This window comes from Gopherus flavomarginatus, chromosome 6 (assembly GCF_025201925.1).
Source record: "Gopherus flavomarginatus isolate rGopFla2 chromosome 6, rGopFla2.mat.asm, whole genome shotgun sequence".
NCBI classification, from domain to species: Eukaryota; Metazoa; Chordata; order Testudines; family Testudinidae; genus Gopherus; species Gopherus flavomarginatus.
Genome location: NC_066622.1, coordinates 43711523 through 43729390, shown reverse-complemented (window position 1 = coordinate 43729390; position 17868 = coordinate 43711523). Strand labels below are relative to the sequence as shown.

Here is a 17868-nt window from a genome sequence, read left to right as displayed (position 1 = left end):
AGGAATTGCCTGAAACTGCTAGGACAGGGGCTGCAAACGGAGAGTTTCACAAGGGAGTTCTCCAGGTGAAGGAGGAGCAAATACAACACCCTTGGGGTAAGTGACTGACTACAGTGTGTGTTTGTTTGTGTTTGGAGGTTTACTCGCTGTGTGCTGAGCTTGTGTTTGTCCATCTGTTTGTTTGGTTGTGTAAAAAACCGTGTGCTGTGGCTGGCAGTTGGAAGCTGTGAGCTTCAAAGGAAGGTTTGAAAGCTAGAAGCCTCTGTTAATTGACTGAGCCTTAGTCAGTGGGTGGGGCTATCAAGCAGGCCAGGGCTTTAGAAAGCAGTGCGCAAGCAACCAGGGAGCTTTGCAACCAGGGGCTGCTAACAGGGAGTTTCGCAAGGGAGTTTGGAAGGGGCAAAGGCTCCTTGCTGTTGTTGTTGTTGTTTTAAAACCTATAAACTAAACTACAGTCAAAACTTCTTGCTTTAAACAACCCCTTCATTAACTAGGAGACAATGCAGGCAAAAGCCCAGCAGCAGAGTGAGGGCCATCCAGTTTATTGTGCTGAGTGCCACATGTATGATTACTTGCCCTGTGGGCGGGTGGCGTATGTATGCAAGCAGAGCAAGGAGCTCCTGGCCCTCAGAGACCATGTATGGGCTTTGGAGGCAGGGTGGCAGAACTGAAGGAGCTAAGGGAGGCAGAGAGGTATGTTGATGAGGCTTTCCGGGACGCTGTAGAATTGTCCCACCTCCAGTCAGACAGCACCTGCGCTGTTGAGGAGGATGAAAGGCCCAGGGAAGCAGACAAGTCTACGGGAGCAGAGGGAAACCTTCCCATGGTTGGGACCCTCCTTCTAGATGGCGTTGGGGTATCCTCTCACACTGAGGTTACCTCTCTGGGGGAGGGAACTCCAGTTACTAGGAAAAGGCAGGTGTTAGTAATGGGAGATTTGATCATTAGAAACATAGATAGCTGAGTTTGTGATGACCAGGTGAACTGTATGGTGACTTGCCTACCTGGTGTGAAGGTTGCAGATCTCTCGAGGTATCTAGACAGACTTATGTGTAGTGGTGGAGAGGAGCCAGTGGTTGTGGTACATGTAGGTACCAATGACATAGGGAACGGTAGGAGAGACATCCTGGAGGCCAAATTTAGGTTTCTAGGGAAGAGATTGAAATCCAGGATCTCTATGGTGGCATTCTCAGAAATGCTCCCAGTTCCACGCGCAGGGCCAGGTAGGCAGGCAGAGCTTCAGAGTCTCAATGCATGGATGAGATGATGGTGTAGGGAAGAGGGGTTTAGATTCATTAGGAACTGGGGAAACTTTTGGGATGGGGGGGGGGCCTATACAGGAGAGATGGGCTCCACCTAAACCAAAGTGGAACCAGACTGCTGGCACTAAACATTAAAAAGGTTGTAGAGCAGTTTTTAAACTAGGAGATGGGGGAAAGCCGACTGCTGCAGAGGAGCATGTGGAGCGGACAGAGACTTCTCTTGGAGGAGAGTCTATTGATAGAGATTCTCTAGGTTACAGTCAGGAACAGAGGATGGAAGAGGATAATGTAAGGGCCAGATCAGATGAGAAACATTCACATAAAAAGGTATCTAACACATCAGAAAAGGGCAGACAATTAAACAGTGGCAAGTTTTTAAAGTGCTTGTACACAAATGCTAGAAGTCTAATTAATAAGATGGGTGAACTAGAGTGCCTTGTGATAAAGGAGGATATTGATATAATAGGCATCACAGAAACCTGGTGGACTGAGGACAATCAATGGAACACAATCACTCCGGGGTGCAAAATATATTGGAAGGACAGAACAGGTCATACAGGGGTGGGGGGGAAGGAAGTGGCACTATATGTGAAAGAAAATGTAGAATCAAATGCAGTACAAATCTTAAGTGAATCCACGTTCCATAGAATCTCTATGGATAGTAATTTCATGCTCTAATAAGAATATAACATTAGGGATCTATTATCGACCATCTGACCAGGATAGTGATGATGAAATGCTAAGGGAAATTAGAGAGACTATCAAAATTAAGAACTCAGTATTAGTGAGGGATTTCAGTTATCCCCATATTGACTGGGAACAGGTCACCTCAGGACGAAATGCAGAGACAAAATTTCTTGATACTTTAAATGACTGCTTCTTGGAGCAGCTGGTACGGGAACCCACAAGGGGAGAGTCAACTCTAGATTTAGTCCTGAGTGGAGCACAGGAGCTGTTCCAAGAAGTAATAACAGGACCGTTCGGAAATAGTGACCATAATATAATAATATTTAACATCCCTGTGGTGGGAAGAACATCTCAACAGCCCAACACTATGGCATTTAATTTAAAAAAGGGGAACTATGCAACAATGAGGGGTTTAGTTAAACAGAAATTAAAAGGTACAGTGGCTAAAGTGAAATCCCTGCAAGTTGCATGGGCCCTTTTCAAAGACACCATAACAGAGGTTCATCTTAAATGTATACCCCAAATTAAGAAACACAATAAAAGAACTAAAAAAGAGCCACCGTGGCTTAACAGCCATGTAAAAGAAGCAGTGAGAGATAAAAAGATTTCCTTTAAAAAGTGGAAGTCAAATTCTAGCAAGGTAAATAGAAAGCAGCATAAACACTGCCAAATTAAATGTAAAAATGTAATAAGAAAAGCCAAAGAGGAGTTTGAAAAACAGCTAGCCAAAAACTGAAAAGGTAGTAACAAAAATTTTTTTTGGGTACATCAGAAGCAGGAAGCCTGCTAAACAACCAGTGGGCCCCCTTGATGATAGAGATAGAAAAGGAGCGCTTAAAGATGATAAAGTCATTGCGGAGAAACTAAACAAAGTCTTCACCGCTGAGGATGTTAGAGAGATTCCTAAACCTGAGCCGGTTTTTGTAGGTGACAAATTTGAGGAACTGTCACAGATTTAAGTATCACTAGAGGAGGTTTTGGAATTAATTGATAAACTTAACATTAACAAGTCACTGGAACCAGATGGCATTCACCTAAGAGTTCTGAAAGAACTCAAATGTGAAATTGCGGAACTATTAACTAGGGTTTATAACCTGTCCTTTAAATCGGCTTCTGTACCCAGCGACTGGAAGATAGTTAATGTAAAGGCAATATTTAAAAAGGGCTCTAGAGGTGTTCCTGGCAATTACAGACCGGTAAGTCTAACATCCGTACAGGGCAAATTAGTCAAAACAATAGTAAAGAATAAAATTGTCAGACACATAGAAGAACATAAATGGTTGGGCAAAAGTCAACATGGTTTCTGTAAAGGGAAATCGTGTCTTACTAATCTATTAGAGTTCTTTGAAGGGGTCATTAAACATGTGGACAAGGGGGATCTAGTGGACATAGTACTTAGATTTCCAGAAAGCCTTTGACAAGGTCCCTCACTAAAGGCTCTTACGTAAATTAAGTTGTCGTGGGATAAAAGGGAAGGGCCTTTCATGGATTGAGAACTGATTGAAAGACAGTTCTAGAAAAGGTTCAGAGAAGGGCAACTAAAATGATTAGGGGTTTGGAGAGAGTCCCATATGAGGAGAGATTAAAGAGGCTAGGACTTTTCAGCTTAGAAAAGAGAAGACTAAGGGGGGATATGATAGAGGTATATAAAATCATGAGTGATGTGGAGAAAGTAGATAAGGAAAAGTTATTTACTTATTCCCATAATACAAGAACGAGGGGCCACCAAATGAAATTAATGGGCAGCAGGTTTAAAACAAGTAAAAGGAAGTTCTTCTTCACACAACGTACAGTCAACTTGTGGAACTCCTTACCTCAGGAGGTTGTGAAGGCTATGACTATAACAGCATTTAAAAGAGAACTGAATAAATTCATGGAGGTAAAGTCCATTAATGGCTACTAGCCACTATGGGTAAGGAAAGGTGTCCCTAGCCTCTGTTTGTTTGTCAGAGGGTGGAGATGGATGGCAGGAGAGAGATCACTTGATCATTACCTGTTAGGTTCACTCCCTCCGGGGCACCTGGCATTGCCCACTGTCGATAGACAGGATACTGGGCTAGATGGACCTTTGGTCTGACCCAGTACGGCCATTCTTATGACACATGGCAGCTTGTACCTATATAGTACAGCATGCCAGACTCAGACTTCAACCTCTTCAGTCACGGCTAGTGTTAGTGTTTCGGCCAGTTCGGGGCAGTTTGGACAGGATAGTAACTCTGCCTCACCAGGTATTAGACTCCCTCCTGTGGTGGCTTAACCCACAAGGAGTAGGTGCAGGGGTCCCCTTCACCAGCCCTCACCTGTCCCTCTTGTGAGTGATGAATGCGTCAGCTCTGGGCTGGGGAGCATATTTGGGAGAACCCAGAACACAAGGCCTCTGGTCTCAGGCGCAACTCGCTCTCCACATCAATGCCAGAGAGCTGAGTGGTACACCTGGCGTGCCAGACTTTCTGAGCCCACTTAATAGGGAGATGTGTATCAGTTATGACAGACAACATCACAGCGATATTCTATATCAACAAGCAGGGGGGTGCACATTCCTTTCCCCTGTGCCAGGAAGCCCTCATGCTGTGGGACTTCTGTGTAGAGCACTCGATACATCTGCAAGCATCATACCTTCCCGGAGTACAGAACAATTTGGCGGACTACCTCAGCAGGTCGTTCCACGGCCACAAGTGGTCCCTTCACACAGACATGGCAAACTCAATCTTCCATCAGTGGGGCTTTCCCCAGATAGACCTGCTCACCACGCAACGCAACAGAAAATGCCAGCAGTTTTGCTTCTTCCTGAACCACAGCCTGGGCTCCATCATGGACACACTCCAACTCCCAAGGAGAGGCCATCAAATGTATGCCTTTCTGCCCATTATTCTCATGGGGGAAACAAGCTTCGGTGCTATTGATAGCTCCAGCCTGGCCCCACTAGCACTGGTATTCATCACTCCTGGAAATATCTGTGGAAGCTCCAGTCTCCTTGCCGCTCTTATTTACTCAGGATCACAGCCATCTTGAACACCTGAACCTTGAGTCGCTGCACCTCACAAAGTGGAAGCTCCATGGCTGAATCCTACAGAGCTCTCTTGCTCAGATCAGGTTAGATAAATCCTCCTTGGCAGTGGAAAACCCTCCACAGAGCCACTTACCTTGCCAAGTTGAAGAGATTTTTTTTCAGTCTGGTCAGTGCAGCATCGCTAGCCTCCGTGCCACTTATATTAGACTATCTCCGCCATCTCAAGCAGCAGGGGCTGTCCATGTCATCAATAAGGGTTCAGTTGGCCTCCATCTTTGCCTTTCACTCAGAAGCAGAGGGCCGCTCAGTCTTTGCTAATCCTATTGTCAGTTGTTGCCTTAAAGGTCTCAGCGGGCTATACCTGCATGTCTGGCAGCCTGTCTCAGCTTGGGATAGGACCTCAATCTTGTCCTTTCCAGTCTCATGGGACAGCCCTTTGAATCTTTGGCAACATGCTCCCTGCTCTCTCTCTTATACAAAGTAACCTCGGCCAGAAAGGTATCTGAGCTCAAGGCCCTGACATCAGAGCCCTCTTACACTGTATTCTATAAGGACAAGGTTCAGCTCAGGCCCCACCCGGCTTTCCTCCTGAAGGTAGTCTCCCAGTTTCACATCAACCAGGACATCTTCCTCCTAGAATTCCATCTTAAGCTTCACTCGAGCAGCAAGGAGCAAAGGCTTCACTCATTGGATGTCCACAGAACACTAGACTTCTACATCGAGAGAATGAAGCCGTTCTGAAATTCGGTCCAGTAATTCATGGATGCGATGGACAGGATGCAATATCTTCCTATCTCTTTTCGCAAATTTCCTCATGGATCACGTCTTGCATCTGTGAATGCTACAATCTGGTGAAGGTGCAAGGTCCTCCAATGACTGTGCACTCCATCAGGTCTCAAGCCTCTTCAAGGGCATTCCTAGCACAGGTTCCCACCCCGGAAATCTGCAGAGCAGCAACATGGTCCTCCATACTCACTTTCACTAGGCTCTCTGCAATCACCCAGCAGGCCAGAGATGATGTGACCTTTGGAAGAGCAGTGTTCCACTCAGTGGACAATTCTGACCCCCACCTCCTGAACCTGGGCTTGTGAGTCACCTGATTGAAATGGACATCATGAACAAGCACTCAAAAAAGAAAAAATGGTTACTCACATTCTCGTAATTGTTGTTCTTCAAGATGTGTTGTTCATGTCCATTCCAATACCCACCCTCCTACCCCTCTGTCAGAGTAGCCGGAAAGAAGGAACTGACGGAGTGGTGGGTCAGCAGGGCTCTATATTGAGCGCCATAAAGGTGCGACTCCAGGGGGCACCCAGGCCAACCTGACGGTTGCTGCTATGGGAAAAAAAACTCTTCCAGCTACTGTGCATGTGCACATGCACACACCTGATTGGAATGGACACGAACAACCCATCTCGAAGCACAACAGTTACGAGAAGATGAATAACTGTTTTATCCAACCATAATAGTTTGTAAAGGTCTTTGAAGTACCTAGGACCTGACAGACACTAAGGGTTTAATACTGTTGCCTATCACTATAGTATCCAAGCACCTTCCATTTAAAAGCAATGGCAATAGCTAAGTCTTAATGAACTTCATTGAGTCGCTGGTATATAAACTCAGTTTTAGCCTGCTTCAGATGATGATAGGTATGGGAATTACATTTATTTTACAGCAGATGCAAAGCTATTGGTCATCCAGATGTATTTTTGCTCCTACTCTCTGTTTTGTTCATGTGGCAGTCTATATTATTTAGGCCAAATTTGCATTCACATACAGCATACACGTAAAATGCTGTTATGACTTCAGTTGTGGTGCATAAGGTATTAGCGAAGAATATTTCCTTTTATCGACATTTCACTCTTGCATAATGATGGAATTAAAATGTAAATACACAAAACAAGCGAACCTCACTGTACACTTCTTATTTGAGGCTCTGTCCACTGATTGCAAGCAGATTATGCAGCTTTGGTTTTTCTATCACTGCAGTATGTAACAGCCTGATCCAAAGCCCACTGAAATCAATGACAATCTTTCTATTCATTTCAATGAGCTGAGGATCAAATGTAGAACAATTAATAATAGCACTGAGCATGCGTTGACTGGAAATAATTCTCATCTTCATTTTGTCGCTAGTTTTCATGTTTGGTTATTGTTTTTTTTTTTTAATTCTCTTCTTTCCTTCTCATCCAATATATGGGGTTGTCTCCATGCAGAAAATTGACCAAAACAGCTCCTCATATACACACACTATTCTGGAATAAAAGTCACTTTATGCCAGCATGATGAGTGCACTCTCATTCTTCTTAAATACACTGAATTTTATTCTGGAATAGTGTTCCCACACAGGGCACTATTAGGTAATAGTTATTGCAGAATAGCTTATGTCACAATAGCTTTTCTAGTCAATTTCCCTATATAGACAGTCCCTAAATGTGGGATAGGGACACGTGAAAATGCCATGACAGGGTAAAGGCCTTAGCAAACTGTTGGGCATGACATTTAGTCCTGACTGTGGTCAGGCTCTGTCTAATCTTCTCTGGTAAGGTCCACGACAAGGCTGCTGCTGTTAAAAATACTCTATCCCTAGAGTATATCAAAATTTTATCTTGGCAGTTACAATTTGAAGCATCTTTGTGGAGTGCAGCATCTTGCAGCATATGAATAGTTATAAAAGTATTTGAGATAATCAATCTCCCACTGGCAGAACAAAGCACACTGTATATATTCTAGAATGTCTGAGCAGCAGAAACCTACCCAGGATGGGACAGAGTAGAACAGGACAACCTAGCACAAAACCACACCATTGCTACTGGGGGAATGTCCAGATACAGCTGTGGCATGCAAAACTCCAGACGCTTGCTAAAGCCATCACGCTAGCAAATGAACTGGAGCAGATCCATGAGCTAGAAAGGCATTAGGGAGCAGCGAGGATCCAGGGTCATGGAGCTCAGGAACACAGCAATGTGAGGAGGGATCAGTAATATAATTAAAAGTCTGCAGGAAGCAGTAGAAATACTGGTTAGGCAAGTCAGACAGTTTCAGCTGGAAAGGCAGCAGATAACTCCACAAGGACAAAAGATACTGAGCTTGAGAAATGCAGATTTTCGGTTAAGAGGAACAAGGCAATGCTCTGATCAGGATTATCAAATGCTGTAGCGGATCAGGCCTACTGGAAATGTGGACAGTCTGGCCACTTAAAACTACACTGCCCACTGATAAAAATTGCTGTTCGATGGACTGGTGCAGGGAACAGTACCACAAGCTATTTACTGGCAGATGCTAGGCCACCAAGTTATGTGAGTGCTGCTGTGGGGAGTGGTATCAATCTGCCCAGGAAGGTTGAGAGAGTCTTACGTGAGATCCAAGTCAATTCTGGGACTTAAGCTGCTTTGTTTGTTATCTGAAAAGCTAGGAAAAGAAGCCTCTAGACACAGCCCTCAGAAACTTATGCCTTACTTTGGGGTAGCCAGACTGGCTAATAGTCAAAGGCTGAATGTAATGGATATTTGGCAAACCACTATAGAAATTGGCAACCTGAAATTGGTATGAGTTTTCATTTTGGAAAAGTACTCTGATCAAGGGGCACTGCCTGGAACTGATTTTCTGATGAGGTATGGAGTTAACCTTAATGTGAGGGCTAAAATATGTACTATAATTGGAAAACACATCCCTGTAATTTTCTGGAATGATGCCACTGGTGCAGGGCTGGCGCTACCATTTAGGCGACCTAGGCAACGGTTTAGGGCGCCAGAATTTTTGGGGGGCGCTATTTTGCCGGGGGACGGGGGGGGCGGCACGCGGGTCCAGTGGACTTACTGCAGTGATGCCGGTGGACGGTCTGCTGCTGGAAAGGCTCCGGTGGAGCTGCCGCAGTCATTTCGGCAGACGGTGCGCTAGTCTAAAGGCTCCGGTGGACCTGCCGCAGTCATGCCTGCGGCAGGTCCACCGGAGCCTTCAGACCAGCGGACCGCCCGCCGGCATCACTGCGGCAGCTCCACCAGAGCCTTTCCAGCAGCGGACCATCCGCCGGCATCACTGCGGTAGGTCCACCGGGCCGTGTGGGGCGGCGAAATGGCTGTCCACCTAGGGCGTCAGAAACCCTCGTGTCGCTTCTGCACTGGCATATATAGTTAACACTGGTAGAGAATGTAATAAGCCCCTCAAGTGTGGAAGGGGTAATTTGAGCCAAGGTATAGAAAATAATGATAGACTAGACAGCATTATGAAGCCATCGACTGGGACATCGGTAAGGTATGGATTTGATGATGGCACAGTCATTTGGAACTGCAAAAAAAGAGAGTTATACTGATCCAGGTAGCCAGTTTAGCAAGAGACCCTTCAATGTTAAAGCATGGCACTAAATAAAGGGATCTTTTTCCTCCCAGGGAAGCAATAGGTTCAAGCCCAGAACACTCCTGGTTATGACAAGTGACATTTCCTCTCTGAGTGGCAATCAACATACTAGCGTGCCAGTTTGGCATAAAGATTGTTTGCACATAGTTTGTTCTGATGATCATGTGGTTTATGATGTTGATGTGAGGATGCATCTCTTTCAAGAGGAGGAGCAGTGTAACAGAATTAGTGTGATGGCTGGGTCCGTGGATGACACAGCCCCAAAGCCTATGGCTCTTCCCAAACAGGAAGGACCCTGACTCAGGAAGTAGCCCTGAGAGGAAATGCACAGTTAGGTATGTGCTGACTGCTGAGGGAAAATAGAAGTGTTTGTGGTATCAGTAGCACCAGCGGGGGAGCTGCCTCTGTCCTCTCTTCTAGTAATAAATACAAGTTCTGATATTTACTGAGCTCATGCTTGTGTCATCAACGCCAGGAATTCTGCTACTTGTGCTAATCCACCAAAAAGGAGGCCATGAGGTCATGCAACAATACTCAAACATTGCATATATCATGTGTTGTGTCCATGGACCATGTAAAATACAGCATCACAAAAAAAGTAGAAGCACTGAATTTTCCTGCATCAGTAGAACTCTGATTCATAAAAAACAATTTGACCATGGAATTCTTTTTCAATGTCATATAATAAAAGTGTTGGGCATTTTCCTGTCAGCTCCTTTCCCAATGACCTAACACTGTACTTACATACACAAAACGTTTCTTTTGTCTGTTGTCTCAAGCCATTGAGTGAGTTAAATCAACCTTTGTTCCCAGCTCTGCCAATGTACGTCCTTTCCGGCCTTTACATCTGTGATATTACCCAGGATACAATCTAGACCATTGAACAGCTGTATCCCATTAACTTTCTAGCCTGGGATGTCTTTTACATTGCTTTACTGTCAGAGCAGCCACTTCCGGTCTGCTCTCACAGCCTTCAGCATGTAAATTCACTGCCGGCTAAACACGAGCACTCTGACCAGTCGTGCATTAATTACATACAAATTATCAGCCTTGTTCCCCCAGGGATGTGCATCTTGTACTGTCCGGCACACTACTGAACAATGCAAGCTCACAGAAAGTCCATCATTTCCTCAAAGGAAAATGATACATGTACCAGCTTTGTTATCTCAAATGGAGTTTCCCACACACTCTAATCCAAACACATTGATTGAGGTAAAACAATAAGATAAGTTTATTAACTCCAGAAAGATAGATTTTAAGTGATTACAAGGGATGATGCATAAAAGTCATGATTGGTTATAAAAGAGTAATAAGCCAGCTAATACCTAATTTAACAAGGTACGTGAACTTAAAAACAAAGATTTTGTCTCACCATATGCTGTTGTAAATTTCACAGGCTGGGTCTCCTTTTCAGCCTGGGATAACTCCTCCTTAATTCAGTCGATGTGATGATGTCATGAGCAGAGATGGGAGGAGAAGAGGTTAAATGGATGCCACTGTCTCTCTCTCTCTCTCTCTTATACCACACTACCATTTTTAAGGATTACCCCACCTGGGGTGAAGGTGACAAGTAGCCTTTTGTGGATGTGAGGATTGAACAGTCTCTGTGATGAAATGTAAATTTCTTGTTTATCCCTTCCAACCAGTGATAACTAACACCTGGCTGGGTTGCTAGTGTTTCTTTGTCTCTGAAAAACAGGTTTGGGCCTGCTTTTCTAACTCTGGAACATGTTACAGCAATGTTATACAATATAAACTTATAACTTTACATACAATGTTGATACACATATTTTACCAGGACAATAATGTTCAACAGAAGACGATGTTTTAAATGATATCACACAAGGCATACTTTGTACAAAATTTATCAGTCTTATAAAATTGATGACCATAAAAGTATAGACTGTCATAACATCCCTTTCCCCCATCTTCAATTATTCCAGTTCTGGAACTGCTTAAAGGTTTACCAATGCAATTAAATTTTGTCCTGCAACACCTCCAATTATTCCAGTCCTCCTCTCCCGTAACTTTGCCAATAATACTCCTCTGTTTAGACCAGGCATCAGGAATCAAGTCACTTTGTATTATCTTGTAGAACACTTGGGAAAACAAATACATATTTCTGAGTTGTAAAGCCATAATATTATGCCAATGGTATAAATGATGCATGTATGGAAATTTGATGCATGTCTCTTGAAAAGTAAAGTACAATTGAAAAGTCTTCTGTTAGTTTTAATTTTATGTTAAAATTGCCAAATACAGCTTTTATGTTCATGGATGAATGTTTAATGTTACATATGATGCTTGACACTGTGGATAGAACCATCCCAGTTGTTGGTGCATGAGGAATTAAACTTGTTCTGAGAATCCAGAAGCCTTGCAGTAGCTGTCAGCTGTCCACCATTTAATCTTAGTAAGAAAACAGGAGCTCCTGGAAATAGCATAGACACCTGATGCCCAAAGGGGCAGGAGAAAATGAGTGAGGAAAGGGTAAGGAATGCCTCTGAACAGTAAAATCTACGCTACATGTTGAGACTTCGATCTGACAGAAGCTCCTTTTCTCTCTGCATAGAAGGCTATGCAGGCATGAATGCAACATGCTGCCCTGTCAAGTGAATAAGAATCAAGTGGTGCAGCTTCCTTTCCTGGTATGACTAGCTACTCACATTGACTAGGACACCAGGCACAACTAGTGGGCACAATTCTGTTCCCACTGGAGTTTATGCATGTTTTGTCATTGACTTTAATGTGAGCAGGAACAGATCTCGCAGTCTATAATTGAAGCAAACGTATGAACATGATACTAGATGTACACATGGCACAGGCCAAAGGCAGACAAAATTACTATCCAGATCATAATATTTACTTAGAAGTGATTACTGAGACATGCCATGTGCGTCAAAGTTGGGAAAATATCAAAGAATAAAAACTGTAGCTATCAGCTACATTTAATAATGAGTAAAAGCAACTTTATTTCTCTGTATTGTTTTCTTGTAGCTAACTCTTTCTTTAAAGTATGAGATTGCACATGTAAGTTTGTTGCTTAGTTTATAAATGGTGTGCTAAATAGGTTGGAAACAATGTAGTCGGTGTGAGCTCCATCAATCAGTCCTGTACCATTGTTATAAATAAACCAGCAGGGGACGATTGTTCCATGACTGAGGTCTTTTCCATAATCTTTCTCACTGATCCTGAAATAAAGACAAAAAGCATGAATGAACCAAAATAATAGCACTTTGTAATGTGGTGCAGCTCTGATTCTGAATCTGTCTGTCTGTGAGCTTAGCAATTTTACCAGGTTTGTCTTTGTATAAATTCTTTAGACTAGTATTTACCTATGAATACAGTAGCAGTCTTTGTCTACACTTGCAGCTAAACCATGCTGGATCCATTCAGTTGGTACCTTCTAGGCAACAACAGGCAGTTTTTCTAGTGTAAAAAGGGTTTAAGTGGCTTTTCCATGGTCAAACAGCAAGTCTGTTGCATAATCAGGAATATGTAGGTAAATAATTGTAAGGAGAGATTATAATTTTGTTGTATGTACTGCACCATTGTAGATGTAAGGTTCCTGCCTGTTCACTTGGGGAAGAGTGCTGTGCTGTGAAACAGTTCAAGATGGAGATTCTTACAGAAGAAGACTCTCGCACTGCGCTCTGTCTCTCAGGGAGACTGTTGTGTTGCCTGTCTTTTTAAAAAGAACCGAACCCAGTCCTTTACTGTAACAGGTAGAGAATTTTCCCATCTTCCTCTCCTTAAATTACAGATCTTTTCAGGGTAGGGAAGTATTTCCTAATAATTTGGTTACCTGGTTACTGTCAGTTTATTGTTTTTGACAATCATTGTGGCATGTGGTTTCTTGGGGTCAGATCCAGGACAGATGTCAAAAACTTCAAAATCAATGTGCTGGAAAAACTGTCCTGAAAATAAGGGGAGAAAATACAATATCAGAAACTGCTGTTAAATCAACTGATAGCTATACGATACTTTTGATACATACAAGCAGGTATAACTAGCAGTGAGGGGATGAAATTAAGAGAAGGAAATTTTGAAATTCCCAGGAAAACTTCATAATGGGGAGATCTGTTAGTCTATGGCGTACTCTCCCAAGAGAAGTAGTAGAATCTCATATCTTGAGACATTTAAAACTAGCCTAGACAAAGCAAAAGAACAGATACTGTAGGGAAAACTGCACGTATCCCAAGAGAATGAGCTAAATGTGATCTATTAGGTCATCTCATTTGTAATTTCTATGAGTTTAAGACATGGGCTGTAGATTCTCTCTCACTTACAGAACATGTTTTCATATTCTCAGTTTTTTATTGAAGTTATTGCCCTACATCCCATTTTTATTTTTAATATACAAACTAGGACCAGACATAATGAAAGAGTTAATATAGGAGGTGATACTTTAAAAATATTCTATTCATCTTAGCTCTGAGAATGTGGACACATGATTACTTTTCCCTAAATGAACCAGTCTGGAAAATGTCAGTCTTTTAAATTAAGGTAGTGTTCATCTGTTTCAATGGATGTGAATTCTTACCTAATAAGCCATGGGTGTGTTCAGACACCTTGTAATTATCCAGCATGTACAATCCTAGGAAATCGTGGTGTATAGGATGCTTCTTCCACACTCGATGCAAAACAACAAAAAAAGTTGCATCATCTGCGAATGAAAGCACTAGATTCTTTTCCCTATTTATCTCCATAGTCAAACTGCAGCAGGAGAAGAAAGGTGAAAAATAAAATTTGTGAAGAGACCTCATAACTGTTCATTTTTGGTTTTCAGCATTTAATATTGTGGACACTAAGTTAACTAACAGACCAGGGAATCTATGGAAAATCCATCTGGCAGAGTAAGATTATTTTTTTTAACAAAACTTTCTGAAGATCCATAAATCAAACAAAATATTTCAACTAGTGATACTTAATATGTGGTAGCAAAGAGTTCAAGAGTGAAGAGACTAAAACCTCAATCCTGCAACTGTATGCACACACACACACACTCCTGTGCTCATCTGGAGCTCCACTGAAGTCAATGGGGTTCCATGCTGATGCAGAGGTCTACATGTTTGTAGGTAGCTGCAGGATCATACCATTCATATCTAAGATCCTAATTGAGGAAAGCATCCTTGTTTGGGATAGCACTTAAACATATGCTCAACTAAGCGCGTGCAGAAGTGCTTTCTTGAATCAGCGCCTACAGTATTGAAACAAGCAATTGAATGCATGAACAGGGTACGTGGCTTCCAAGGATTTGTTAATCAGATTGCCACTGCCATCAGCCTTAATTACATTTACATACTAATGGTTTCATAAGTTTGAACATTCTTGAATAAGTCTGGGCTTTTGTGTTGTACTTTACCTTTCCTGTTGTAGGGTGATTGTATCAAGCCAGGTAAAAGTGGCTGTCTTTCTGCCATTCTGGAGGGTGATTTTTTCAGTCGTTATTTTTATTTTTAAATCCAGTTGTGTATTTACAATCCCAAGTTTTCCAATATATGTTTTTTGGATCTGTGCATTGTTTCTGACTTTCTTTTTTCCAATAAGCTGCCCATTAACTGTGATGCCTGTTATAAAGGAACAAAATGTGCTATTACTGTACAGATAGATTCTGATCAGGAAATATTGAGGAATGATGTGGAGAAGGAAAGTACTATGCAGCTGAACCATTTTATAGAATAATTTCCAATCCTTTCACTGGCTACCAATTTACTACTCCACCTTTTTCTCCTTCAGTCTCTTGCCTGTATTTCTTTTCATTTTGGCCTCTCCTGCACACGAAGCTTTAGACCACTGACATAGCAGTTGCATTAGGGAGCATTAGTTTAGCAAGATTCAAGTGGTATATCACTTAAGGAGACAGATGAGCAGAATGCCTCCACCTGGTTTAGTGGGTGTGAGACTTGATTGGATCCAGAAGGTGCCAGATAGCTTTGGAATGAAAGGGGGAGTGTATGCAGGAGTAGGCACCTCCTTCCCAGGGACACTCCTCCACCCTTTGACCAGCCAAAGGGATGAGGGATTGTTCCCCATGATCATCAACTTAAACTCTTGCCTGAAATTTCTCAAGCCTCTTGTCCCATTTTATCTAAACCCACACTCCCTCCCCATTGTTAGATAACATAGGAACTGGTTATTATAGGATGTCTTGGGTCGGCCTGATCACCTGTTTTAGGGAGTGAGAAGGAATTTTTCCTATTCAGGCCAAAAGGCTGAGGCCTGGTAGGTTTTTATCATCTTCCTTACAGTATCATGGAGACACAGTTAAGTTGAATAGGAAAAGGACTTAGAAATTGAATGTTAAGAATTGGTAGGAATATTTAGCTTGTTGTAACCTGAGGCCCGTGTGCAATGCAGATAAAAGGCCAGCCTCCAGAAATAAGAGACCTGGGATTTTGCTGGTAGACGTCAGGAAAAGCAGAGACCTGAAGTCTTCATAGACCAAAGTCCTTTTTTCTGTCCTCTTTGCTGCAGGGAGTGTGAGGGCTGAATCCTAGGGGTAGGCAGTGGAGAGTTCAACATATTCATCAGTGATCTGGGAAAAGGGGTAAACAGTGAGGTGGCAAAATTTGCAGATGATATAAAATTACTCAAGATAGTTAAGACCCAGGCAGACTGAGAAGAGCTACAAAAGGATCTCTCAAAACTGGCTGACTGGGCAACAAAATGGCAGATGAAATTTCATGTTGATAAATGCTAAGTAATGCACGCTGGAAAGCATAATCCCAACTATACATATTAAATGATGGGGTATAAATTAGCTGTTACCACCTAAGAAAGATCTTGGAGTCATTTTGGATAGTTCTCTGAAAACATCCACTCAATGTGCAGTGGCAGTCAAAAAAGCGAACAGAATGCTGGGAATAATTAAGAAAGGGATAGATAATCTGGCAGAAAATATCATGTTGCCTCTATATAAATCCATGATACATCCTCATCTTGAATACTGTGTGCAAATGTGGTTGCCCCATCTCAAAAAAGATATATTGGAATTGGAAAAGGTTCAGAGAAGGGCAATAAAAATTATTAGGGGTATGGAACGGCTTCCGTATGAGGAGAGATTAATAAGACTGGGACTTTTCTGTTTGGAAAAGAGATGGCTAAGGGGAGATATGGTTGAGGTCTATAAAACCATGACTAGTATAGAGAAAGTATATAAGGAAGTGTTGTTTACTACTTCTGATAACACAAGACCTAGGGGTCACCAAATGAAATTAATAGGCAGCAGGTTTAAAACAAATAAAAGGAAGTATTTCTTCATACAACACATAGTCAGCCTGTGGAACTCTTTGCCAGAGGATGTTGTGAAGGCCAAGACCATAACAGGGTTCAAAAATGAACTAGATAAATTCATGGAGGATAGGTCCATCAATGGCTATTAGCCAGGATGGGCAGGAATGATGTCCCTAGCCTCTGTTTGCAAGAAGATGGGAATGAGCGACAGGGGATGGATCACTTGATGATTACTTGTTCTGGTCATTCCTTTTGGGACACCTGGCACCAGCTACTGTTGGAAGACAGGATACTGGGCTAGATGGACCTTTGGTCTGACATAGTAGGGGCATTCTTATGTTCTTATGTATGTTCTTATTTATGGGCTACATCAGAGTTTCTCAAATGGGTCCACAGACCCTTGGGGGTTGCGAGGGTACTCGCTAGTCAAGTCTGGGTCTGCTGGCCTCACTGATCAACTCTGCCTCCTTCCTCCCAGCGCCTCCAGCATGCCACAGAACAGCTGTTCAGTGGTGTGCAGGAGGCACTAAGAGGGAGGGGGAGGAGCAGGGATGTGGCGCACTCAGGAAACGGGGTGGAAAGAGGTGGGAAAGAGGAGAGGTGGTGGTGGAGAGGACAGGAAAAAGGGGGCGGGGTGGCACCTTGGGGGAAGGAGAGTGGGGGCAGGACCTGGGGTAGAGTGGGGCCAGGGCCTAGGGCTGAATCAGGAGGTTGAGGATCTGCAAAAACTGTAAATCAAAATGGGGGTCCTTCAGTTGCTAAAGTTTGAGAACCACTGGGCTACAGATAGGAGCCCTGTAAACCCTCACTGGACCCACTTAAATGCCTAGTATGGGGATATATGGCAGATAAACCTCAATCTATGGAGAAGTGTTAATAAAGTTAGTGCTCCTGCTTAAATCCATCCCTATATTTGTTCTCATTCACTTGCATATGCTATCAAACATTTTATCTGGAAGTAGGCAGGTACTGGTGGTGTCACCCACTACGTGTTTTTTCTCCGTTCAGAATCAAAATGATTTCTCGTCCTTTCCCTCCTGGACTTTTTGCCCTTTTACTTTAGATAAATATTAACTCACCTGTGTCAGGGTCTTTTACTAGGTTTAACACCACACCTGGATCTAAATTTATATTGAAGCAAAGATGGTCTTTTTTCTGTGGCACTTCTATAAGGAAATGTGGATCTCCATCAACTGCAAACACATTACAATGTCTCAGATTAATTGACTTACAAAAGCAGCCTCTCATTGATAGAGAAACAGTAAATTATGGCTGAGATAATTAGTAATTAGACTCTTCACCCAATGACATTCATTG

General features: G+C 42.8%; 1 protein-coding gene across 1 annotated transcript in view; it reads right to left on the bottom strand.

The window, feature by feature from the left end:
* Positions 1–10961: 10961 nt before the first annotated feature.
* Positions 10962–17868, bottom strand: part of LOC127053293 (inter-alpha-trypsin inhibitor heavy chain H3-like) — a 56216-nt gene continuing 49309 nt past the window's right edge. Inside the window, exons 15-19 of the mRNA XM_050957762.1 lie at positions 17631–17744; positions 14681–14885; positions 13859–14031; positions 13121–13232; positions 10962–12506 (exon numbers count right to left, since the gene is read on the bottom strand). Coding sequence (XP_050813719.1) covers positions 12359–12506; positions 13121–13232; positions 13859–14031; positions 14681–14885; positions 17631–17744 — 752 coding nt within the window. The 3' untranslated portion in view covers positions 10962–12358. The remainder of the gene's footprint in view (positions 12507–13120; positions 13233–13858; positions 14032–14680; positions 14886–17630; positions 17745–17868) is intronic.